The 26,418-nt window shown below is 40.2% G+C and overlaps 1 protein-coding gene across 1 annotated transcript in view; it reads right to left on the reverse strand.

Annotated features, from left to right (window-relative positions):
• Positions 1-115: 115 nt before the first annotated feature.
• DSCAM (DS cell adhesion molecule) overlaps positions 116-26,418 on the reverse strand; it is a 481,343-nt gene continuing 455,040 nt past the window's right edge. Inside the window, exons 31-33 of the mRNA XM_068914257.1 lie at positions 22,814-23,011; positions 18,567-18,869; positions 116-1,043 (exon numbers count right to left, since the gene is read on the reverse strand). Of these exons, the coding sequence (XP_068770358.1) occupies positions 703-1,043; positions 18,567-18,869; positions 22,814-23,011 (842 nt within the window). The 3' untranslated portion in view covers positions 116-702. The remainder of the gene's footprint in view (positions 1,044-18,566; positions 18,870-22,813; positions 23,012-26,418) is intronic.

Genomic DNA, 26,418 nt, shown 5'->3' on the forward strand with positions numbered 1-26,418 from the left:
AAGATGCAGGAATACATTACTCAGAGTAAGGTACAAACATAGCCATTATACTTTCAGAAAATCAAGCACAGCAGAAGGCAATGGAAGCAGACATCACAAATAAAGGCAGAAGACCCTTTTATTTCGCATAGACAAAATGCAAAGAGTGTCTCATTAAATTAATATTAAAAAAAACCAAACTGATTCCCTCACTCCACTGACAGCACTCATCCTAATTAACAACAAAAAAAAGAACAGTCAAGGACCCATATTCTAATTTAAAAAAAAAAAGTGCAAACATGACAAAAGACTTTTTGTTTTCCCAAATCAATGTTCCTGTTGAATTCACAAATAAGTGATTTTTTTTGTGATTTTTTTTCCCCCTTTTTAATCTTGTCTGATGGAACTTCCAGTTAAAATGTTTTAGTTAAGTCTCCATGCACTTCGTAGAAAATCAGTAAAAACACAAATGCTTGTGAAGATCAGAAAACTGGACTCTTTTACCCAAAAATTCAGACGTCCAGTCAGATGAAGCTCACATTCAGACAGAAAAAAAGCAAGAGAGTCTTTGCACTGTCTGTCGTTCATATTTTTTTTTGTCAAATATTTTGGCAATCTTCTTCTTTAATTATAAATATTGGAATTCAATAAAAAAAAGGTAGCTTTCATTGGATTTTTTTCATTGTAAGTATTTACAGCCACTGTCCAGCCATGCTCTTTTTGTTATACCAGGGTGTAAGATTTTGCGTAGGGATTGTTGCCTTTCAAGTGGCCCCGGGAGTCCAGCAGGGATTCTTGGGAGCTGCTCATTTTTGCTGCCTGTCCCAGCTCAGCTCCTTCTCGCTGAGGTAACGTTGCCACAGCACCAGGTTGCCAAGACTGTACTTCCCTCGTGGAGGACGTCTCCATCGGTATTGGCTCCAGGACCGTGGGACGCTTCAAGGTTCGGCTTTTCTGCGGCTCCAGGCAGGCTTGCCCCAAACCCAGGTCTCTGCTCGCGCCCTGCACGCCACGGTTTAGTAAAAAGTCCATTCTAAGATAGGGTGGCAAATGCATGAGATCACCTGGGAAGGCAAAAACGAAAAACAAGTCCTTACTTACAATCGTGTGCTGTGTTAAATCTGCCTACTGGCTGGGGGATTCAAGTGGATGGATGCAGCCATGAAATATGGTTCCAAAGCAGAATAGCTGTAATCCAAGTACAGTGTTTATCACACATATATTGCTTGTTGGCTGTTTACTACACTGTGATCTTACAGAAGGCAAGGGTAATGAATGGGTCAAGGAGCTCCTTTTGCATATGTTCCTAAGCACTGTATTAGGATTAATATTACCTCATATTACCTTATACTACAAGCATTCTTGTCCTAATAGAACAATATTTACCCGCCATCCATCAAAACTGCATTTAAACCACCCAGTGACTTTCTACCACTAACAGTCTATGGCTAGCAATGTGCTTCTGTGTTCACTTGCAAGCAGGAAATCGAGGCAGAGAGAGACAGGGAACATTTTGTGGCAACAAAATGCATTGGGGATGGCATCCTAACTCTTGTACGAACCTTCCTCCCTTCTGTTGGGAAGCCCTTGACAACAGGCATGTAGCACTGCGCACATGAAAAACAGAGCATATATGCAAGAAATAGTCAGTGAGCCTTATCAGGACCCCTAGTCTGTTATTTCCCCTGATTCCTGGGCATTTCTGACAGCAGCCTATTCAGTCCAGAGGATTTATCATTGCAAAGCTCTTGCAGTCCTTTCCCCAGCACCACATAACCCTTCCTGGCTGGTGAGTTCAAACTGGTGCCTTGGACCTGCTATCTGCTAATTTTCATTTCTTTACAGACTTCCGCAAATGTATAGCTTTCTTCTTATGGTTGATATCAAAACGATACAGATGGGATGCATCTCAAACATTTAAAATAGAAGCCTCTTTTGGTACTACCACTCCTGTGTCTACATGAGCTATTTGCAGCAGTAGAAATTAAGGCAGATCTGTGCCAGTAGTATGCACAGTGGACCAAGAAAGCGCTTCTGGATACAAGGCTGTGCTAAAACAATGTACTGCAAAGATTTCCTTTTTCCTAACCAGGTTAAAAGCTGCCTAATACGTTAAACTACAACAGGTCCTTTGCTTTCTCATATAAGTCAAGACACTGCAACTCTTACCTAAAAGCCTAACAGCTTGTGCTCTGTCCATGATTTCAGGTCACAGACAGAGAATTGCCGAGCAGTTACATTTGGGCAGCATCAGTGTTTATTCCGCCAGAACTCCCCCAGGCCCTGTCTGACACCATATGTTTTATTCTAGTTCCATCTCCAGCACAGATGCATGGTACACTCTGTTTAACCCCCATGCAGTAAGATGTGCGTCTCTTAAGATTAGGCTGACATATGTACCACAGTAACATTTATGCAAGGTTGGAGAGAGAGGGGGAAGTTTGTGCTCATAATCCTGCTGATTACCACTTGAAAAATGAACTGTGAGAACATTAATCGATCTTACTAATTTATCCTACTTTCCTACAGTACCTTTCATGCCAAACACATTACGCATATGGGACTTTCTTCAGCTGAGAGAGCAACGTACCTACCACTCGTGTAAAGTATATAGCAATATGGGCACACAAACTGGCAAACACAGGTAGGCGCAGATTCCTTCCACTTAACTACAGGCATCTAACTGAGCTGCCCATGGGTATGTCTACGCTGTCCAAAAGCTCAGCTGCCCAGTGTGCACCTGCATCCTGATCCCCTGAAAGCCCCCGCTGCATTTAAGTTATTTTGCTTCTGGGTTCCCTTTTGCAGTGAGACCTTCCAAAATGCAGCTGCGGGGACAGTTTGCTCCAAAGACCTTTCCCTACAGGCTGCACGAAGGAGATGGTAAAACAAGGGGAGCAGCCCTCAGCAGCGAGGACGGGAAGCATTTCGCATTGTTCGGTGGTGCTCTCTGTGGCATAAGTCTTTGGCAGCACAGACATACCCTAAAGTAGGAGCCTTACGGCTACCCATGCCTCTAGAGTCAATGGAGAAGGACAAGCACAGGAGGGGTGGACTGGTCCTCCTGGGTAGCCCTCTTGGTCTGCTAATGAAAGTGATTAGGGCCTTCGCTTGTTTATAGCAGGTGTTTATAGCTGTGTGGGCCTCAATGAAGGCAAACAGCAAAAAATGCTTTGAAAATGGTCTTAGTAGGTAGAAAACTTTTATGACCAGCTATATGCCAAAGTAGTATCTTTCCTCTTGTCAGAGGAGCCAAGAGATATGTTGGGTCTGCCAGGGGTCAGAAAGAGGAATTTCTCTTGCGCTCTGACAGTTGTCAACTCGGCAGCACAGGGGTCCCTTGGCCCTGGCAGAAGAGTACCAATTTTTGGCACTGAGTCTCTATCCCTATCTCCTGCACAAACAGGCTTTTTCCTCAAAGTCTCTGTCATCCTAACCCCGACTGCGAGAGGCTGTGCTTCTGCCAACCAATGCCAGATGGTATAATGTGCAGTGCTTTGTTAAGACTAGCTAGGTCATTTCACACACATTCCCTCTTACTACTTCATTTCATGTTCTACAGTCTACTTTTGGCAGAGGAACTGATGCAGAGCAGACTCCAGAGCATGGCTCATTGGCAGTCTCCAACTGTCATGCTGGATAGCCATTCCAAGATCTTGATACACCGCTATGTCTTGAGAGCAATGGGTACGCACGGGCTGTAAAAAAGATAAGTGTTGAACCTTAACGAGATGAAGGTTTTTCTGCAAGCTACTGCCTAGACATTTCTCAATGCATTTAAGAGCTTCAGGCTATGGGAAAAAAAGAACTCTTATTTTCTCCCTAAATCCACATAGGAAGGCATAGTCAATAATCTATGTAAACAACAGGCAATCATTTTACTGTCTAAATTGTCTGAATGACTGGAGGCAGAGTTTTAACAGGATTATACTAATGAGAAACTAGAGAGTGTAACTTGTTCTCCAAAGCTAGATATACAGTGCACAAATCTCTGACATCATTGCTTTACACAGAGCACTAATTATATGGGATGACGTATACATTTTCGTACTATAAAACGTGCCAGTACTGTTTCTTATCTCCAAGCAGCATCTTTCCCTGCAACTGCTTGTAAAATAACCGGATGATTAAAATCACTGGAAAAAAAATTTTGAGAATGTAACTTTTTCTTCTTTGCTAGGATTGAAACAGTATCACAGGATGAGAAAAGTATTTGATTTATAAGAACTAATGTGTTGCTGACTAAAAAAACATAGTCTTTGAAATTATAACCACAGGGATTCACTTTTGGCATTCCTACATCAATTCTGAAGGTATTTTAAAGAAGAGCAAAAGGCTCTCACCATAGCTATGGAGTTGCATGGAAAGATTTCAGTTCACATCCTTCTGGACACAGCAGTATAGACATTTTTCAGTTTCTTACTCTTCTGTTAAAGCATAATTCAGCTGAACAATAAATTTTTCAGGCAAAGCATTATGAAGTTTCAGGATGGTTCATTGCCTTTGATGCTCTAATTGCCTCTTTTCAACGGTGTGTGCGCCTTATTAGTAATGAAAGCAAACCTTTCAAGTGCATGAGCACTGCAAATGAGCATGTTTAATAATTCATGCACTTAGGCTTAATTAGTACAAAACCATTCAAAAAATAAGGTTTTCTTATGCATTTTTTTAAAAGGGGAAATTTGCTGCATTGAGAAACACTGAGTTTGTACACAAATAATAATCATCCAGTCAAATCTGAATGCAGTAATTTAAGCCAGAGCTACCTCATTCTTTTCCTTTTACATTTTAAAAAGTGTTATCGTCAGTAAATATTTGTAAACAAATGCTAAGAGTCACTTACTACTATATTTACCATAAACAACACATTCTACCAGAAAGAGTGTGTTTTCTAAGTTTATGCAGCACTGGGCAAAAATGTGGTGCCTTTATTTCTGTACAGCTAAGTTGATGTAAAAAAGCTTTGCAGAAACATGTACACTTTTATGCCTCTTGTGGAGGACAGCTCCGGGTGTGGGAAGGTTTGGGATGAGTCTGGCAGGCTACATTGTGGAAAAAAATCCTAATGCTCATTTTTACTACGGCTTTATTCAAGATAGCTATCTTGTTTGCAGAACTAAACCAAATTGAGACGCGCTCCATTTTCACTAAAGATTTACCTCATATCTCTTTCAAATGCCAGAAAGTTTTCATGGGTTTTGTTTCCACCTACTCTGGAAAAGCGAAGGATTTGTGCTATGATAAATACAGGGATCATCACAGACTGTAAAAAAAGATAAGTCTTACCAAGTTGTCATGTGATAGCTATATGCATTTTCTCATGACTCATGACTTCTACGAAAACAAAAGAGATTTTCTCCACTACGCTCCAACACAGATAACCTCAGTGATGACGACTGCCTGATGATTTTCAAGTTTTGATCGTCATGTGAAGAAAATTCCATGCTAATTTGAAAGATTATTATAGAAAAGTTTAACGTAGGGCTTGCAAATATGACAGAACATTTTACCAAAGGTAAGAAGATGGGGTGAAGAGGGCATCCAGACTACTAATTGAAAAAGGGAGTGGGCAATAAAAGATCTTAAAGTATCTCGTTGATTGCTACGCATAATGCGGAGCACGCAGGAACACCCATGCTGCAACATCTGCGATCATGCCACAGCTGAATCACCGTATCTGCGTTAGCACAGGCAAAGTGCCATGCCGATGCATACATGTTGGTTTGGGATCTGAACGTGTAACTCTTCACAACACTGCAGTGTTGCGTGGATGTGCAAGCACTGGGCTAGGCGTCTCTTGCCATGCTCTGTGTTGGGAAGTGGAAGCACTCTGTACCTCATGGGACATTATATTTTCATCTGAAATTAAGTAAAGGAGGAGAGAGAGCTGCTGACAGCTAGCTTTTAGTTCAGGTTTGTGCTAATTAAAAGAAAAGGTTAGTGGGGCTTTCCACTCACTGGCACAATAAATAAAGCAGTGTAGTAGCTGCCGATACGCACAGGCCGGTTTCTTATGAAAAGACTGCCAATAGGAGCAGCTAATTTTAGAAACCAGGAGAGAGTGGAGGGTTTGCAAGGCCAGGGTGAGAGGTTTGATGGAACAAACAGCACCAGCGACGTCTGGAGATCTTTGTCACTTCACAAACTGATACCCCACTGAAAGGCAGCAGGCAAGACTTTCTTAGCCAACTGTAGCTTGAGCTAAAGCTGGCCTGATATATGCTTACAACTGCTGCTGTTAGTGCTTGAAACCAGCTCTCGCTCCCTCATCATCCATCTTCTGCTTTGTATCCTGCGCTGAACCCACAAAATTGACTGCAGCGCATTGCAAGCATTTCCATAGCAACAGGCTAAGTAGTCTGAGAGCACACTGCTGAATCAAATATAAGTGCTCCAAAAGAGCAATAAAGCCTTTATTAATATGCCAATTGTTCGGCTAGCTTGTTCCTGTGCCCTGCTCAGCCAAGCAGGACAGTAAAAAGGGTCAGTTCTGCACCTCCTTCCCTGGCTGATACAGGTCTCAGCCTGGTGCTACCTCAGGGAAGACCTAAGAGCTCAGCTCCGGCTCTGCCCTGCTGCCTTGTTGGGCAGGACAAGTGACCAGCTGGAAGGGGGAAGCAGGCTGCTCCCTTCTAGGAGCCACACTCCTTCCTGCCCTGCACGTGGGAGGTGCATGGGGCAGGAACCAGCTGCTGCTGGCACTGTGGGTTTTGGTGCCTCCCCTTACTCAGTACCAAGGCGAAGGTCCAATTCAAAACTTGGAAGAAAACAAAATACAATAACCCAATAATAACAAAGTTCTGAAGGATGTTTTAAACAACAGGGACCTACTGTCTAGAGCTAGTATTGATCAGTAGCTGAAATGGAGTTGAAATTGCCCTGTGCAATTTACTGACTGCTCAACAAACTGGGACCCTCCACTCCCTCTCAGTGCACAGGAGCCCACCATGAGCAAGTTCAGGAGATCACGGACTTCTGAGCCCACTGGTAAGCATCAATATGAAAACCAGATTTAATAACTCTGCAGTCCTCACAGATGCCATGAAGCAGAAGGTCCAAGCATTCTCTTAAATTATAGCCTAAGCAGACAGTCAAACAGCAGAAGGGAAGAGGAAGGAGGAAGGAGGCAGGGCACAGCTCTCTGGTTAGCAAAGAAGCTATACTGAAAGCAGGCATACACTCTTTGCTTCTTCATAATATCTTCAGCTTTTGCTCAGCTGCCCAATAAAAAGGATCAAAGTGCTCAACTTTCGGGACATATTTTTAAGCTAACTAAATGCATAGTGTTGAACAAGGCCAACAAGGTGTCCAGATGCATTCTAGTTGTTAACTTACAGCCAGCTAGCGGCTTGTCACGTTCTCTTTTCCGTATGGGTAATCACTGTAGCCTTCTGCTTCATGGCTTTATAACTCACTCCGTTACATATTTTGTGCTTCTCACAGTGTTTAGGCAGATGGAATAAAATCACATCGTTGTGCTGCACAAGTGCGTGATCCCGTAGATAGAAAACAGCGGGAACTCATGAGCAAAATATGCAAAGTTTCCCATTTCCAGACTGAGACATCAGAATTCCCTGTCACCTCCTCAAGACTGTACTTTATAACTGAAAACTTTCATTCTTCTTTCTATATGAAAATTCCACCTTCACAGATGATCCAAAGACCTATAACACTTAGTTGCATGTGATAAACTGCTAAAACTGGTATTTTTATCAAAGCATTAAAAATAGCAGTTAAGTTTCACACAATAAAATGAAAATAACAGCTGCTGTTCACTACAATCATTGCAGTTACCTGTTAAGAAACACCAGGGTGTCAGTAAAGCTGTAGTTCAGGAGTCAGATTTTCTACTGGTATAAATCAGAGTAGCTATGCTGATTTCAGAAAGAGTATAAATTGATTTATACTTACTGGAGATTAGGTTTAAGTGACTGAAAATGAGAATTCCAACTAATGTGGATCATTTTTTAAAAGATGATTCATTCTGTTATTCAGGTTTAAGCCTTCTAATTCCAAGAAAAAGTTCTTAATCAAAGTGTCTTCAAGCAAAAAGCATGACTACTATAATTTAACTGAGATCATACATCTAATACATCAAGGTAACACACTTAAAAATGGTGCATCTGCCTGACTGAATGCCAGGAGGCCTGATTATTATATTGTTGTCCAGTCTTGAAATTTCTAATACGACATGAAATGAGGCAGCACATTTTTGCTTCTTATTTCCATAAGCAGAACTTTGGCCTTACATTCAGCGCTGCACTTTTAAATGACTCTTTAGATGCTTCGTACCTTTCAGAGGCCTTGAACAAACTTTAATGTTTAAGGCAAAGCTGACATATTTTTACAGGCCTCCCCACTGCCGAATTGGTGGTGTAAGGAAGGAAGAACTGATTTAACTCCAGGTCAGATAGATTTAGACCCTTCAGAGGTGCCATGTGGATGTTGAGTTTGCCAGCACTAGTGCAACTACAGATCTGAGGCCTTTCTCTTTCTATTGAATGCAACATCTGTAATAAAGACCTATAAAACGAACCTTTCTGTATAAATCAATAGGCACTCCAAAACAGAAACTCAGAAAAAATATCAATAAATAATGAAAGGGTGATAGAAAAGCAAAGTATGGGAGTTCTCTGTTCCCATCTTCGGCTTGTCACGCAAGCCGCTTCATACATATTTAAGGACACTGTAAGACAGCGCTCTCCTGTCCACTTGCTGAGCTGGAAAAGACGTGCCATCACTCGGTGCGGTGCCTATAGTTAGTAACGCTAGAGTTTTAAGACCAGTTTGCTGATCACCAGTGCCGTGAATGGAAAGTGTTTAATTATGTATCACTTCAGCTGAGGGTTAAATCAATTGTGACATTATGGAAACTGGCATCCTTCACGGGTTTATTCCTGGGATTCCTTAGAGCCCAGACTCCGCACAGAAGCTGGAGAGGGGAATAGCTGGAACATGACTCACAGCTCACTGAAATCAGTAAGAGCCACTCTGTCGACCTCAACAGGCTTTGCACCGTGCCCACGAAATTCGCAGCTAAAACTGACCTTGCCTAGATGAATCCATTGGGGGCCAGAACTCCAGATCTCATATTTAAATTAAGGATGCTGGCACAAAAAAACTGAACAAAACTGAAATACATCCACATGTACATACACCCATACTTTGAAGATCTGCATACAAAGAAACTTTTAAATGGATGGCAAAGACTTATCACTACGGTCAGACTGAAGAGGGTATTGTTACAACAAACTTTTGTCTCGCTAGTGATATTACCTGCTGCGTATTACTTTCAAAAAATACCTATTACCTACTTGCATATTACTTTCAAAAAATAGCACCAGTGTATTCTTTTTTGTAGGTAAGTGTTGCCTTACATTTTCAGATGCCACAGCTTCTTAGATCTCCTATAGATCTAAAATCATAATAAGGTCCCAGGGCATAGTGAAAACAAGCAGAGCCTATAGTGTGCAGTGAGCTAAAGCCCTAACACATGTAACTGACCCCAAGGACCTTAAAGTGGCTAGATCAGTTATTGTTTCTAGGGAAACGGTTGTTTTTGGTTACTTCAGGGTGACTTGAACGGGCATATAAAAATCACACCCTATGTCACAATGCTATCAGGATGAAATGCTTAGACATTTTAATTAAAATGGGATGGTTCGATCTAATTTTTGCAAAAGTAAAGTTTAAAATATGGACTCTTAACAGAACTGCTCTAAAAATCTATTATTTTAATTGACATGGACACAGCTCTTTGCTTTCATTTGGAGCACTTCCTGGTTTAAGAAATCTAAACATTGCAGTTCTAACTGTAAGAACATGAAAGTAACTGAAGATATAATCATAAATGTATTTCTTGCTTGCATAAAACTCTCCACTAAATAGGGTTGAACCTAATGCCTCCAAACCTAGAGAAAATATTTGATTGTTGCAGCTGAGGAAAAAACAAACAAGCAGCAAGAAGCAAATAATCAGCTTCAGAAAATTAAATGAAATTGAAATTTAAAAAAAATCTCACTTTTAATAACCCCAAATTTGTTGGTAGTACCAAGATAGAGAATGGGAATTCTTAAAAACAGTTTTCCCTTAATATGCAACTTATAATCTAGAAGAAAGAAAAAGCATTATGAACTAGCATACTTTGGAATAATGTACTTTTCTAAAGTAATTGTTAACGTTCAAATAAAAAAAAATAATTAGGGAGCAACAGGAAAAAGATAATTGCGCTGATAGACGCTCATACTTGAATCCTTGAAGAAGGTACCAGGTGCTTCTCGCCTCTAATAAAAAAAAAAACAAATAAACCTTCCTTACACCAGTATCAGTACTTCATCCACGACAGGTGCAAATATAATTTAAATTACATTTATCGTCACTGAATTAAGTTTACCTTTCAGACATCTTATATGCCACTTAAAATGGAATTTTCACACTACAATTCCACAGAAGCTTTGTATTTGTAGCTAAATAGCTGCCCTCTTTAAACTGAGAATGCACACCAATATATTTTTCTTTTTTGATCTCATTACAGTTTAGCTTCTGATCTGATCCTGCTGAGGTTCGATTTTATTGTAGCGGCAAGCTTATAAAAACTTGCAAAATGAACTTTCCTCTGTAAATCCACTGGAAAAATAATGCAAGCCAGTGACTTCAAGTATGTAGTCCTGTCAAATTAAATGCAGAATTATATGATTTCATATCTGCAGAACATTTAGCTTTTCATAGCTGAAGGAAGAAAAAGCTCCTCGTATTCTACCGAAAGAAAAGCTCAGAGAGGGTGAAGAAAATTTATTCTCATCACTGACGTGACATTGCTGTGATAAAAAGCAAACAGTACAGTCTGTCTCTACATGAAATATTACCAGTTTTCCAGCAGAGTAATACAAACTAAAAAAAGGAGCATTATAGACACAGGAAAATCTATTAAGATAAAATTTGAGATGCTGATCTAGGGGAGTAACTTCAGAATCAGGTGGTATGTAAGCATATTACATATATACTAAGAATTTATGCTAAAATTAAAAAGAAGTTATTTCTCTCATTCACAACTCTTCGGCCTATTTTTCTGTTTGCCCACCTACCTCCTTTGAGTTGTCCCCTTAAGTTGTTTCCTCAGCTCCAGACCTTGGTCCCCAGCTGCGGAGCCAGGCTGAGTTCAGTGGTCTACACACACACTACATAGAGTGTATGTATATACATACATGTATAGATATTCTATTTTATTTGAATGGATACACTGCAAGTGTAGAATTGAAAAAGAAAATGAGCCATATGTTAAACTTTTCATACTTTGCCGCTGGATTCCTGAACAAAAAATATCAAATGCAAGTCTCACGTATCTTCAAGAAATTCGGTTTGGGTCTGGAAACTGCGGATCTCTGCAATTCTTCTTTCAGTCAAGGTAGAATAACAGAATAGGCCAGGAAGAAGGAGGTACAGGATACGCTGGAGGCCCTAAGCCAGAGTCCCAACCATTAGTGAATCCCCAGTGGCTGAATTCATATAGGATTCACTTAGGGCTACAGCTTATAGAGTGCTGTCAGCAACATTTCAGTAGAAAGCAAGTCTCTAAATAGATTCCATCCCTATGCTGCACTTATCTTCATCAGGTAGAAGAGGAAAACAACTCCTTTACCCTGAACTCACGTATCAGTGGAAAAAAAGTTCACTTCATTTTTTTTCTCAGGTTACAGAGCTGACATAGGAAATATACTACGCTTACTGTGTACTTCATATTTTCCTGATTGTGCTAAGCAGATTATTTTTAGCCGTAGTGCCTGAATATTGGAAAATATTTGTGCCTTGATCATAAATTTTACCTTGCACTCTGGGGTTTAACACAACATATATGTAATGCAGGTGATAACCAGCCTCTATTTTAAGGGACTCTTGTAAACAATTATTTAACAAAGTGTTTGTATTCTGTAGCTTAAGGCTTGTCTGCAGGCTAAGGCTTTGTCACTCAAATCTTCAGGATTAGTCAAATCAGCAATAAATTTGTAAATTGGGTCAACAGTGCTAATACCCTAATTAGCAACCTCAACACTGGAAGAACTGTATCATTATTAGTATTTTAATTGTTGTAAATGTGCAGGGGGCTAGGGGGACCATATCCACCTCATCAGCAAAGCCGTACAGGTTTGTGCCTTTTCTAGTAAATGTGCAACAGGCTTAGGGGGAGACTCAGGCTATCGACTTGGATGCCCAAGTGGAAAAAACTCAAACTAAAAATGTGCCTCATACAGTGGTATTTATACAGTCTTTAGGCCTCTCTGGGTAACAACTGGTCTGCACTCCTCAATACTTTCCCCTCCAGGTAGCACAAGAAGTGGTGAAGTCCTCCCGTCTTGTGTAGCCAGAGAGATCCAGGAAAGTACTTGGCTTCCCTAAAGAGAGGTGGGTTTTCTTCATCATCTTCAGGGCTGCGGGATCAGTCTGAAGAATACCTTTTTTTCAGAGTCTGCCTGGATGCAACGGCCTTTTTGCCTCCACCCATGTGCAGGTTTCTTTCCAAATTTCTGGGCTCCCCAGTACAAGAGAGACATGGCGCTACTGGAGAGAGTCCAGCGGAGGGCTACAAAGATGATTAGAGGGCTGGAGCACCTCTCCTGTGAAGAAAGACTGCAAGAGCTGGGCCTGTCCAGCCTGGAGAAGAGAAGATTGAGAGGCGATCTCATCAACGTGTACAAGTATCTGAAGGGGGAGTGTCAAGAGGATGAGGCCAGCCTCTTCTCCGTGGTGCCCAGCAACAGGACAAGAGGCAACGGGCAGAAACTGAACCACAGGAAGTTCCACCTAAACCTGAGAAAAAACTTCTTCACTGTGAGGATGACAGAGCATTGGAACAGGTTGCCCAGAGAGGCTGTGGAGTTTCCTTCCCTGGAGATATTCAAAACCTGTCTGGACGTGATCCTGGGCAATATGCTCTAGGTGACCCTGCTTGAGCAGGGGGGGTTGGACTAGATGATCTCCAGAGGTCCCTTCCAACCTAAATGATTCTGTGATTCTGTGACTCTGTGATGCCTTGGACATGCACAGCTAACAGTTCATAGAGGCGTTTCTGAGATGTAAAATCTTGCGGTCCTTTATATGGATTTTGAAATCTCCTAGTGTGATATACCTACTGAAAGATAACACTTCTCTGAAAGTCTATTTGAGATGCTGTTGGCCCTTCACGGTTTATAACGTAGTGTGATACCCAAAGATGGAGGGAAGAGGGATTGTCAAAATGAGTTTCTGCTTATTTTTGCAACATCAGACAGACGAGCTTCTGTCTGTTCCACCAAATCAAGCTAACCCTAAAGGATAACACAGTAAAAATGAAACTTTTGGTTATTACTGAGTAAAAACAGTGTATCAGTAAAAACAAACAAACAACCTGGGAGGGACTGGGTTTTGCTGTAGGCTGGTGGGAGGTAAGCTTCTGCAAATTGTAAGAGACCTGAGGAAAATTTGCAGATATTTCCTATTCAAGTACCAGTGCTATATTATTTCTTCCAAGCATGAATTCCATTACTAGAAGATGCAGGTAAAAGGTTTCCCTACTAAACAGACATAGCACTTGAGAAGCACAGCGTTAGCAAAATATTGCCCAATTAATAACTATTCTTTTCTCATGTCCAATAATTTAGGAAGGAAGGAAGTAAAAAAAAAAAAAGAAGCACTTTAGCTGAGGCTATTACCAAGATTTAAAATTATAATAACAGAAACCTATTTTTAATAAAGTCTGCTACTGTAATGTAATGTTTATTGCAGTTAAGAATAATTGTTATGATAATGCAATTTGTGGCTAATATTTTTGAAACAAAAGAGAAACGTTATTAGAAAACTTTTTCAACTTCTGCAATTACCTACTGTTATCTTACATTACAAACTCTTTGATGGCACAGTGGGAGGTAGGAACAGGGTATACTTCTTTCTAATTTCTGTCCCACCCAGTTTCTGAATGCAAGATTTGAGTGACAACTTTGGAGGACAAAGGACTGACTCATTTATCATCCTACCAGGTAAACTTTGGGTAACAATTGCTGAAACTTCTGAATTTTAATATGACAATGTGCCTTGATGTGAAAGGACCTAGTCTACTGTTGAGATGATTACCCAGCACACTAATCCCTTGAGGACTTGATCTTGCTAAACAAACTTCTAGTTAGTGATAGCTGTGGTGATGGGAACAATAATAATAACATAATTGGCCTAAACTTTTCAGAGCTTTGATGTTGAAAAAGAGATGCAATGCTAAAAATATACAGAAATGATTTTTATACCATGAAGAATATTAACACTGCACAGAATTTAGGAATTAGAGACTTTCTTTCCTAAAGGGTCTGATTCATCCCCAGTGTTTAAAATACCACAGTTCTATCTCTGCTTCTCCATTTTTCTCTTCAACATGCCTCCCAGGACATGCATCGATTCTAACGGCTTACTGAGCAGGGTCACCCCTCTCCAGCAGGTCAGCTCGAAGGCCTGCTAAGATTGGGTCTGCCAACTCACTGAAGTCCACAAAAATCTGTGTGCTGCTCTTTGCCTGTAGATCTGCAGGTAGTCATGTTTTCTAGCACAATGAGGGGCAGGGAGATTCTGCTAGCCTCCACCTTCATCCTTTCTTTTAGGTGGATCTCCAACCATGTTTTCACATTTGGGAAGCTATGGAAAAGCTGTTATTAGGCAGCAATTTTACTTTGATCTATCATTCAAAATGTGTGATTCACCGTTATTATAAAAGTAAAAATAATGATGATTCTGTTGATGTAGAAGCAGAAACTTACAAATAATCTGATCTCATTCCAAAAATCTGTCTCTGATGTTTAAAGATCAGAAAGTGATACTACTTAAGACATACCTTAAAAATACTGAATGTGAGAATTCATAAAAATCTTATTTCCTCCTTCCATTTCTCGCAGCTGTGACTTTTCAAAAGTTGAAGAACAATACAACTCCTTAAATATTTTGTGTTGCAGACTCTCTAATACCACCCTCTCTATGTACCTCAAAGTGCTGGCTTAGCGTCCAGACAATGATGCAATAACTTCAACTGAGATGTAGAGATGTGTGCTATAGCGTAATATGTTTGGCAGTCTTAATTTTGGAAGAATAATCATGCCAGATGTTCAGATGATTCTGAAGTGCTGGCGCGTGTCTCAGATGCAATATGCCAAAATCATTTTATTTCCGCATTTTCTAGTTACTATTATATTAGGTACAATTGGTCTCTTTTTCTTTCCAAAAGTATCATTATACTTCTAGTTTTCATCATTTTCATGGCAAAATCCATGCTTTTTTTGCATCCATGATTAAGATGACTTCATGAAGCTGATTCTTGCTTGTACAGACTACATTTCAGGGAAAAGATAGAAGCAAAAATCCAGAAAAAGTCAGAAGCAGTTCTAAACGCCACCTGAATGAATATCTGCAATACAAGCTGACTGGGTGGGATAAGGACTACTAAAAGACTTACAGTGGGCTAGAATATGAGGCAGTCATCTATTATGCATTACTAGTTACAGAATTAGGGTTGTACATAATGTGTGGAGGGTCTGAAAAGATAGTCCTAATTCATAGTTACAGTGGTAGAAATCATCAATTTCTAAGTTCGCCTAGACATCTGATGAACCATACGAGGTGGCTGAAGATGCAAATGTTTTTATTCTGTTTCTCAATGAAAGTGAGATGGAAGTTGGGAACATTACACCAGGCTGATTTCAACCCCCGAATACAAATCATTGAATCTGGATGACACCTCTTCTTCCTCCAATCAAAAAATACTCAGGTTCCCTACTCCTAATCAGGAACTATCTCAATGTGGAGTAACCTGAGGTCTCAAATGCTACCTGTTGGATAAAGCAGATAATTTGATTGGCAGTCTCGACCCTACAGGTGCAAAACAATCCAGTGAGATGCTAAGGAAAAGCAAGGAAACAATCAGTAACACGAGTCACGAAGTCCTCAGAAGCTCACAGGAAGGCCTTCTGAAACCAAGCTTCAACTATCTAACATTTTGTGTGCTTATAGCAAAACCTTATGGTGGCAACAAGCTGTGGCCTTACCTTTGGGTAGTTTAGTTTCAGAATGTTCAATTTTTCCAAATACGTCTTTGTTATAATCTGTCTGAGACTCTTTTACGATTGCTGGGAATCATTTATGAAAAATAAATACTATTTCTTGCAGACCCCTAAACCTTTATTGCATCCATAGAAGTTACAGCAGATAGCATTACAGGCAGTTTGATTTAAAAGTGAGGTCAGAAATTAAATAGGAGGCACAGGTTATTGAAAGTGACATTATACAAGAAAGAGATCAAGTAGGAGAAAAGAAGAGACGAGCACCGTGAAAACAGACAGGTAGAAGTGTCTTGAAAGAAAAGACTGAATTCAAAGAAGAATAAAGACAAGAGTCAAGGAGCACAGTCAGGATACCTTAGATGTTCTAATCTACTTCACCTAAATGGTTTAACTTTATTATTTCTTCTCTATATTCCCAGATGCACAGATAACTTTGAACTATTAGGTTTGAATTATTAATGACTTCTACAGAATTTCAGAAGTTGTGGATGAAAGAAGAAATATGTCCCTTAAGTCTTTCCTCACTGATTTGAATGTGAATAATACTGGTCTGTCTGCTAATACTGAGGATTATTTCTACCTATATGTTCTGTTTAAAGCTCCCAATAAAGTGTCCTTTAATAACATATCATTCAAAATTTATGGGCCAACATTCAAGTTGCTCCTCTGGAACAATCAATTCTCTTCCAAGGTATTGAAACTAATTATTAAGTTCATGACATATTTCATCTCCTTACTGCAAAGAAAAGTTAAAGCCAATGAAGAAAAATAGGTACAAATTCAAACCATTTTAACTAACAGAGCTAAAGGCGGCTACAAATGTGCAATTTGCCAAAGGGGCTGAGATGATGTCCTAACCTCAGAAGCTTTTAACTTAAGTTAAAATTTAAGTGCTGAATTTAAGTGCTGTATGCTTTCAAGTTCATCATTATACGGAATATATTAGAATATTTTCAAATACTACATAAGCATAAATAATGTATTTGGGAGCATGAAAGAAAGAGAGTAAACTATTTGTTTAAGAAATATTAAAAATATTTGTTGACTGACTGGAAGGAGATTACTGCAATTTGACTTACCTGTGAATATAGATGCTTCCTTTTAGCAGAGCTAGTACAAATATTCACCTTACTTTGTCAGAGATAGAGATGAAAATTATTTCCATCTGCATTTATTTCTACAGCTCCTGTGTTTGTGGTTCTATTCTGTGACTACACAGGAATCAGTCATTTCTCTCATTGTATTATTTCCTACTTATTTTCCCCCTTATCTATCTGCATGATGCAGTAATTTCCTGCCTTGTCTATTATAACTTTCTACTTTCTGCATGGCCTTGTTCTTTCCATGTTCTTCTTTTAGACTTCTCTTGCAAATTCCTTTATGCTTTTTTTCATTGTTGGGTCCTGCTTTTGAATGACCTTTTCTGATATCACTGGCTGTCTTCCATTCCTTTGTCCTCAGAACAACCATTTTTCCACTGATGCTGTATATTAAACAAAAGACCATGCTCTGCTCACTACTCTTTTTTACATATGTAAGTACTGCTGTCTACTTCCTGCGTCTATAAGTAGCCCCACCCACCATGGCAAATGTATATACTAGATATAAAAATATATCATAGTAAACTGTATCATGTTTACAGCAAGCAAATATAGTTATCTTTTTGACATTTGAATACCATGTATTCATGTATTTCTCTAATACAGAATGACAAATCTTCTGAGGGGAATTTATAACATATCTGTACTCAAGAGCCTCGCAAATAATCTACCTATGCTATTGTGCATTAGAGCATCACTGGAATAGCATTCTTTGGGAACCAGAAATTTGATTGACCAATATGTGAATGTCCCTCAAGCACCTTCAGTCACTAAGAAGCTGGGGTCGGTTTTAAATATATCTGAAGGTACAAAGCTGCATATCCCTTGCGCTATTGTATTGTCTTAATTTCTCCATGTGTATGCCTTCCCCCCCCACCCCTAAAATCCCTATCTTGATATTCAGAGATGTCAAAGAGAGAGCATAACAGCTCAACATCACCAAAGGGATTTAACACCTTCTACAAGCTACAAAGCAGAAAGGATTGTACGTTTTCTACAACTTGTCTTTACGAAGCATTCTGCTAGTAAGCCTTTGCTCTCAGGCAGAGAATATTGCTATAAGATACATTCTGTTAGTGGGTGGTTTGAGCTGGAGACGGGCATACGTACACCCACACGGTCTTACTTACCCAAAAGGGTCTATTGCCTGACGGCTGCAATTGCAGAGGAACAGATTTGATGGTCTAAATGGTCCCTTTCTGCTCTTAAATTTCAAGTTTTTTCTCTTTCTATATATGGGAGAATAGATTTACCCAAATGCAGTATAAGCTAGGATGAAAGTCAGTTATCACTGTTGTTAGTTACAGGATATCCTGAACAACTTCTTTCTTCCTTGTGATACACCCTCTCCTGTTAACTAGCCTAGGCATGGGGTGAAAAGCTCACCCCAAAGATCAAAATGTTACCTCTGTCTTCTTACCTGGCCGATGGGCCTTTGGAACTGCCATGTTCATCACTCGCCCTCCATCCTGAGGTTTGGGGGGGGATGCAGTAAACCTGCAAATCCCCGATTCTGACGGCGTGCTTGAGGTCAAACTGTCTGTGTAGTCATTAGTCCCTGCCGTTAACTGTTCCGACGATGTGTCTGATATGAAGCATTCAGTAATGGTGAACTTGGCATGTCTCAGCTGCTCTTCCATTTTCGCATGCTCATATGCTCTTGCTAGCTCTTCGTATGTTGAGGAGGCACTTTCTGTGGAGACCATGCTGCTTCTTGCTCGATCTAAACATAGACAAAAATAATGGGAGAAAGAAAAATGTGCACAATCCTTTTCAGAAGAAAAGTTACAAACATGACAGTGTTTCTTAATGACCTGCACGATTCTTGAAGTTACCGATGTGATTTAAATGAGTCTGCTTCACTATAGATGCTTGCAAAACACTTAGTTTGGTTAGTTACTTGATAATTACAGCTGGTCTAAAGTACAGTCCTATTCTGCTAGCAGTGTTATGTGACTCAGCATTAACTTGGGTTTTTAGAAGAAATAACCTTTAATTCATGAAAAATATGACGACGACTTACAAAAAATCATTTTCTTAAAAATAAAATGCTTTAAAAATGTTAGATACCCACAGACAGATTTAGCAAAACTAGAAACAGTTTCTTTACATTGTCCTTTTAACGCATCTCAGACATATTTCTGAGAGGTGACGTCTCGGTGAAAAAGGATAGTCCACTTTCTATATCTGTTCAATCTTATACCTTCCCGTTGAGAAAGCCCTGAGAACAAAAGTCAGATATAAAGGCAGCATCTCTGAGACACCGATGTCTGGTCTACACTCTAGCCAAAATACTAACTCATTTCATAGGAACAAATAGTCATAAGAAAGCAATATTGTTTAGTAGCTACCAGCCTACCTGCTGTTATCCAGATGCTTTTTTCAGTGCTGCTGAAGCTAATGGGAGCTTCTTATTTGACTCACAGGCTATTTTGACCTACAAGCTGTTCTTTTCTGATGATGACTTTATGAGAACGTCAATATTCCTTAAACAAGCATTGTCATTCTTGAAGATGTAAATGGCTGCTGGTACATTAAAAAGCGTTCTGAAATTACAGCAGTGGTTTCTATGTAGTTAAGGTGAAAAAGCACGGGTCTGTTATGTCTGTTACACTTCTACTTCAAGGGACTGGAAGAGCAAAAGACTTTCTAAAATTTCTCAGGCAGGAGTCATGTTTCCTTACAAGATCTGTGCAATTCCAGACATTACTGGCGATGTTCAATAAACAGGCACAATGTAATAGCAAATTCATAAAAATGGGACTCCTATAGCAGCCAGAGGCAACTGTGTTGTTATTACTAATCTTTATCATTTTTATCGTGTGCTAGAATCCTTGTATCAGTTTTCACGGCACACAAAGAACAATACTCCTGCCACTTGTAAACAGGACCATGCATTATTTAAAATGATAAGTATTGCTGCAATAGCCCATAACTTGCTTAAGATTCTGAGCTGGTCAAGCCTGGGGCACAGTTTTTGTTCACAGGAAACATCTGTAAATCAGACCAAGGCACTGTCTTTCCAAACTGCTGGTGAACTGGAAACTCCCGGAAAGCTGCATCTGCCCAGTGCCCTGAAGTGGTGTCTGTAGATTCCATGGACTCAGAGGTCCCTGTTTGGTTCATGAACCTCAGGACCTGTAGCTCCTCAGATCCCATGCCCTGGGGAGACCAGCCAGTATTTCAGGAAGGATCTGCTTTAAGACCTTAGTTTTAGTGAAGGTTCATCCAAGCCCAGGACGAACTTGATGAAATCTAGTCTCATCAGAAAATTCCTAACAGCGTCTAGTTAGAACATTTGAACTTAGTTAAAGCCATGAATGGCTGCAATACATTTCTAGTATGCTGAAAATTATTACTTTGTAAACCTGGTATAGTTTTTCTAAGAAATGCAAAATTCTGCCACATATCAACCACATTAGAAATCTGAACCCCACACCAGAAAGCTGATCAAATATACACTTTAGTTTAATTGATTCTTGGACATGTAACCTGGCTACCTCTATTACAGTTGTTAGCTGGAAATTACAAACCTCTGAAGTACTTACGGTATACTGACTAGAAATCAAGTGGCATAATATAACTGCCTTTTTGCCACAAGAAATACTGTCTTGAGCATCTTTCCATGATATAAAGCATGATATAAATATCACTTACATTAATCAGTGTGTATGTCAAAGGGCAGACACAGAGTAGGAAAGCAGCTGTGTTAAAATACAGGCTATAAAGCCTGTCTACAAAACTACATGTAGTTCGTCTTTTAAACCACATAGCAAATCTAATTCCCTGCCCTTTGCCATGCTCACTGGAGAATCAGAAATATAACCCCAGTGATACTTGTCTGTCAAGTAAAATAACCTTGGGTGACCAAATGTTGGAACACACGCAAGTGCACCTGAAACATAACAAGGGTTTCTGAGATAACATTTGCTATTTATATCTACATAGCTATAAGAGTTAACCTTTAAGACTTCATGATTTCTCTATCTAAAGAAATTAGGATGAAGTTCCTACCCAGCAGGATGAAGCTGGATAGAGGCATCTGTTGAGTGGCACCATTCCATGGAGACAACACAAGGAATCCGCATCCAGCCCTAAAAGGTGCACTTTTTGTTCAAGCAAGCATGTATATACACTGCCCTATTTTTTCAGCTCTCCTAATTATCATCAGTCTATGACAGGATCATCTGGACTTTTCTGGAGCTTCCCAAAGCTGCTATCTATAGGCTATCACTGTCATTTTTTGCGAGGGGAAGGGGGCAGGGGGAGGAGATTGAATCTGTTCATTATTAGACGCAAAGTTCTTTCCAAAGAACAGAAAACATCATTATCAGTAATGCTGACTATATACAAATGAATCTATTATAGCAGAAGAAATATCACTTGATTCCTAATTCAATAACTTACACCAATCTTCATATTCTGTGTTCACTCACCCAGTGATGTAAGTTTCACATGATTTGATTTTACTTATTTAGCACTGCAGTTACAATAATGAAAGCAAAGTTAGGCAGGTTCTGACACAACATGCTACACAGCGCATGTTAAGTGATGGTTAGATGCCACTGCAATTTTAAGAGGATGAGTTCTGAAAAGATGAGAACTTCAACCTATAAATTATTGGATGTAAGGGAACTCTGATGCCTGTTCTTATGGAGAGAATAAACATAGTCATATTAGTTTTCATAGCAGAAGGCTAATCACACCTACTGCTTTGGCAGTTTGTCTAAGTTAATACATAGCTTTTTCCCCTTCTGCTTTGCCCTCCTAACAGGACAGAATACAAGCAAATCCTCCTGATGTGGCTAGCGTAAGCCAGGATTTGCTTCTGTCAGGTGTGCCTTTGAACAAGATTTTACCTTTCTTCAGATTTAACCTTTATTAGCTTTGCTTTGTGGCTATTCTGCTTAATCATTTACACATTTATGTGCCATATACTTTTTGTCACTGGTTCAGTGTAGGACAGAAGGAGAAAGCTTTATTTTTCAGTTAGAATTGCACCTATAATGGGAAGACATCAAGAACAGTCAAACACTGAAGGCAGAGCGTATATTCAGTATCTCCCCAGTTACTGTCTAGAGGAATAAAGCCTATGCTGTTTCTCAGGAAACTCAAAACTTAGCTGTTGCAGTATTCAGCAATATGAATGGATTTGGACTTGAACCCTAATTCCAGATTTTCCCCCTCTCCTTTTTTCTAGTTAGAACGAAACCCATATGAACATATATTACTCCACTGGGAAAAAGAAAAAGCATACCTCAGTGTAGCTCAAAGCTTAAAACCACTCCACCTTTGATTCAGGTATATTCCTGGCTGCTAATACTGTCCTTTACTGGTCAATGCCATTTCATACAGCAAATTCTCCTACTTTTTCCTTCAGATTCAGGAAGTACAGAACTTCAGCTACCAGAAAAATTACCAATACATCCTTCAAAGGACTCCAGAGTATGTGCCCAGTGTTAGAAACCATGGGCACGATATTTGTTATCATTAGAACTGTATGCACCTGTGGAAGCCCTTACAAATTGTGCATTTAAAAGCTTCCCAGCAAGGAATAAATAACAGCACCTAATTCAAGAACCAAAGGAAGTAAATCAGGGAGCAAAAATGTTTTTGCAGCTACTGCTGTCCCATTTACACTGTGCGGCTCTGCAGAGAGCATCATACCTGTGTCCTGTGAGGGGCTGACGCTGTAGCTGTCACTTTCCTTATCCACTGATCCTGTGGGCCTGGGGGTGGGCAGCCGCCAGTCTGTGGTGAGAGTATGGGCTGATATGGTGGGGTGAGGTCTGTTGAGGGTCCACTGACTAGCATAGCGGTTGCGAGCTGTGGGTCCAGTTTTTGCACTCCTCCTTGTGGTAGGATCTATGTTGGGTAACAGAGAGGGTCTTTGTCACTAGACTCTTGAATAGACAACGAAAAAAGTCCTGTAGCCACTGAAATCATAGCGAAAAAAAACCCCAAACATAAAAAACCCTCAAACTTCCTTTGTGACAAAAAAAATGGAAGGGTGAAAGTATGGTTTAGTACAGAACTGCTGGCACCTCTTTGAAATACCCTCTTTCTAACAAAACCAAACGTTTTAAAAAGAGTACAAATGAAAAGCTGAGAGACGCAGCCAACTTCCCATTGACATGTACTTCTCGCTGGTTCATTATCCCTTTACTCCAAACGTAACCAGTTCTCCAGCACCGAAACCACCTCAAGATCCAAAAGAGCACAAGGCAGGTAGACCTGATCAGGGACTTCACACCACATTGCACACTAATTCTAATCTAAACTGGGAGTCTAGATGTGCTCTCAGAAACCTCTTACACCAGTCACCTGCTCTCAATTTGTAAAAATACATGGGAGGGAGAGATAATAGATTGCTTGGAAATGTGAGGGTATAATTTCCTATTCTGGGCATTTTACCAATAATTTTACTATATTAGGGTATTAATCAGCTACAAATTCCATATTTAGTTTAGCAGGTAGCCAAGATGTAAGATATAAACTATATTAGTGTCCTTAGAGTTTCAATAGTAATAGGTCCCTGAAGATTTGACAGTTTGATAAAAAAGTTAGTAAATAAATTAAATCTCTTCAACATTAAGAAATCATCTGCTACTTACGTAAGGTCAATATGTTCTTTATTCCCCTAAAGATGATCCGATGACCAAGGAAGTGAAAGTGAACTATCTACCGAAGCTGACCTCTCTGATTTTGTTAATGATCAATAAATCTTCTGTAGAAGAGAGGCTTGAATTCCTTATTAAAGGTGGTAGACTAAGAAAATCATTATTTGGCAAACAGAAAGTGACTAAATCAGCACTGAAAGATTTCTCTTCGAAGCTTCTAAAAGAATATTATTAACAATAGAGAATAAGGGCATTAGAAATGAAAAATTTCAAATCTATTCAAATGTTCTTTGATATTCAAATAGTGACACTGTCACTCTTTGAGGCGAGAGACTTCAGTAGAAGTAATTTAAAGAGAAAGCAATACCCAGATAACAACTCTGAGCATTGCTTCTGCATAAGCATTCCCTGTTAAGTATTTGTATCCTGTTGCTTCAAAGGAATAAGTTATTTATTTACAGATAGCAACTATGGCCTGTTCCCTCTCCTATTTCACATCCTCCCACCACAGCAGTGGAAAAATACGAACTCAGTGCCACTAATAATTGATCCTGTCAGTAGTGCAACAGATAGTAGTAACATGTGAATAAGATCCAAAAAAGCACTTGGCACAAAGTGATCAGTCTGTTAGTATAAAGCACTGATTGTACCAAGTGTGGAAAGCTGGCATGTGGCTCTTGGGTAGCCAGAAGTGAGCCTGCTATCTGCTTCGAAGGAAGACACAAAGGACAGAAAGAGGGTGCCGGTGGATAAACTCAGGGCATACTGCTGCTTCCCTTGCTGCTGCACGATGCAGGAGGCAACACAGCTGCATGCAGAAGACACTCTCTCACAGCGTCTCCATAGCTACTTGCAGAATAGATGCCACTGCATATGTACAGCCTATATTCCTTATGCTATACAGCAGCTGCACTGGTTCAAACCACCAGCAGCCCGCTAGGCAAAGGGGCCGGGCTGAAGGCTGACCAGCCCACATAGCCCACTGCTCTGCAGTGTCCACAGCTTTTTAAGCCCTGTAGCAGAGCCGAGGGGAGACTTCTGCTGCTTGAGTGGCCCTACTTTCTACGGTATTCAACCCACCATCCTGCAGCATTGTACGTTCTCTCCAGGGGCAGGTCCAACCTCAACCTTGTAAGGCATCACCACCTCCCTCTAAGCCAGAGACTTTCCATTCTCCAACTTTCTAGCTTCCTTCCTTCCCCTTTCCTTTTCTGAAAAGTGAGCTACAACTTTGGCTTACATTTTTTTATCTCACCTAGTTAAGAGAAAAGCTGTTGGTCTTATTTCTAGATATTCTTCCTTCTGATTGTTTGGAGAAGACGGCTGAACTCCAGGAGGGCCTTAAGGCAGTGTTTAACGAGGCCTTCACTCGCAGTTTGAAAGAGGGCCAGGGAGCATGCTGCCAGTCCACGGCAGGTCAGTGCTAGCCCCTCTGAGCATATGCTGAGCAGTAGACCTGCATGAGCTGTACTGCACTTGCACAAAGCACTCCGTACCACATACTCAGAGAGCTCCGCTGCCCATGCAATGGAAAACAGCACACATCTGGTGCCCTCGTTACTAAGATAACAATGCCTGAATGAAATATAGCCTTAGAGAGCTGAGGTGAGCAAGAGGAAGGTACATTAAGCACACCTCTTTCACAAATAAATATAAAAGGATTAGATGACATCTTAGGGCTTTCGGGGCAATTTGATAATCGCAGGGTGTGGGAGTGCTCAGAGACCCTTGGGGTGAGGCAGGGAGGGATGGGCAGTTCCCCAGTCTCTGAGCCGTGAGTCCTGCACTGGGCATCACTTCCCTCTTAACAGAGAAAGTAGTGGATCTTGACCAAATCCCGTAGCCCAGCTTCTAACAAAAAATTAGGGCCTTAAATCCAGAGAATATTACCCAAAAGTCTTCAACCTAGCCCTGTGCCCTGCTGCAATCAGATCTTTACTGAATAATAACAGGGACGGTGGATTTGCTATCTCCAAAGCCACGCTGGACACAGATCATGCTCTTAGGTCTGTGCTAAACCCCAGTTTAATGTGAGGGAAGTCTATCACTGACTTCAGTGGGCTGAAGCACAGAACTGCACACAGAAGAGGGATTTGGAGTGGAAGATGATGGTTCACTAAAACACTGTGGTATGGGACAACTACGCAATTTTGGGGTGGTACCTTTTTCCTCATTAAAAAGGTAGTTTGAAAACAATAGAGAGTCCATCGCTTACTGAGATAACCTTGATCTGCCAACATGATAAATACCTGGGTGATATTTTTGCTCTTACCAGGCAGGCTAGTCAGTATTTGCATGAACTAAAGGAGGGAGAAAAGAACAGTACCAGAGAGAAAACAAATGTTGTATCTTGACTCTTCTAATACAAATGCCATAACTGTCCACAGATAAGAAAGGCAATCCATATGATGGTACTAATCCAGTCTTCAAGAAACAACTAATCATAACTTAAAACTTTCCCAGAATTAGGAAAGCAGCAAGGTCAGGACTAGAACAGCAACAATTTAAAAAGACTAGGTGAAAATCAAGATAAAATGAAGATTTTTCAAATAATCTGTCTTCTAGGTGATGCACTACTTAGCTTTTAGCATTTACATTCACTAGACTCACCAAGTAAACAACTTCTGAAACTGTCAGGGAACAGAGATAATC

The sequence above is a fragment of the Struthio camelus genome, chromosome 1 (assembly GCF_040807025.1).
Source record: "Struthio camelus isolate bStrCam1 chromosome 1, bStrCam1.hap1, whole genome shotgun sequence".
NCBI classification, from domain to species: domain Eukaryota; kingdom Metazoa; phylum Chordata; class Aves; order Struthioniformes; family Struthionidae; genus Struthio; species Struthio camelus.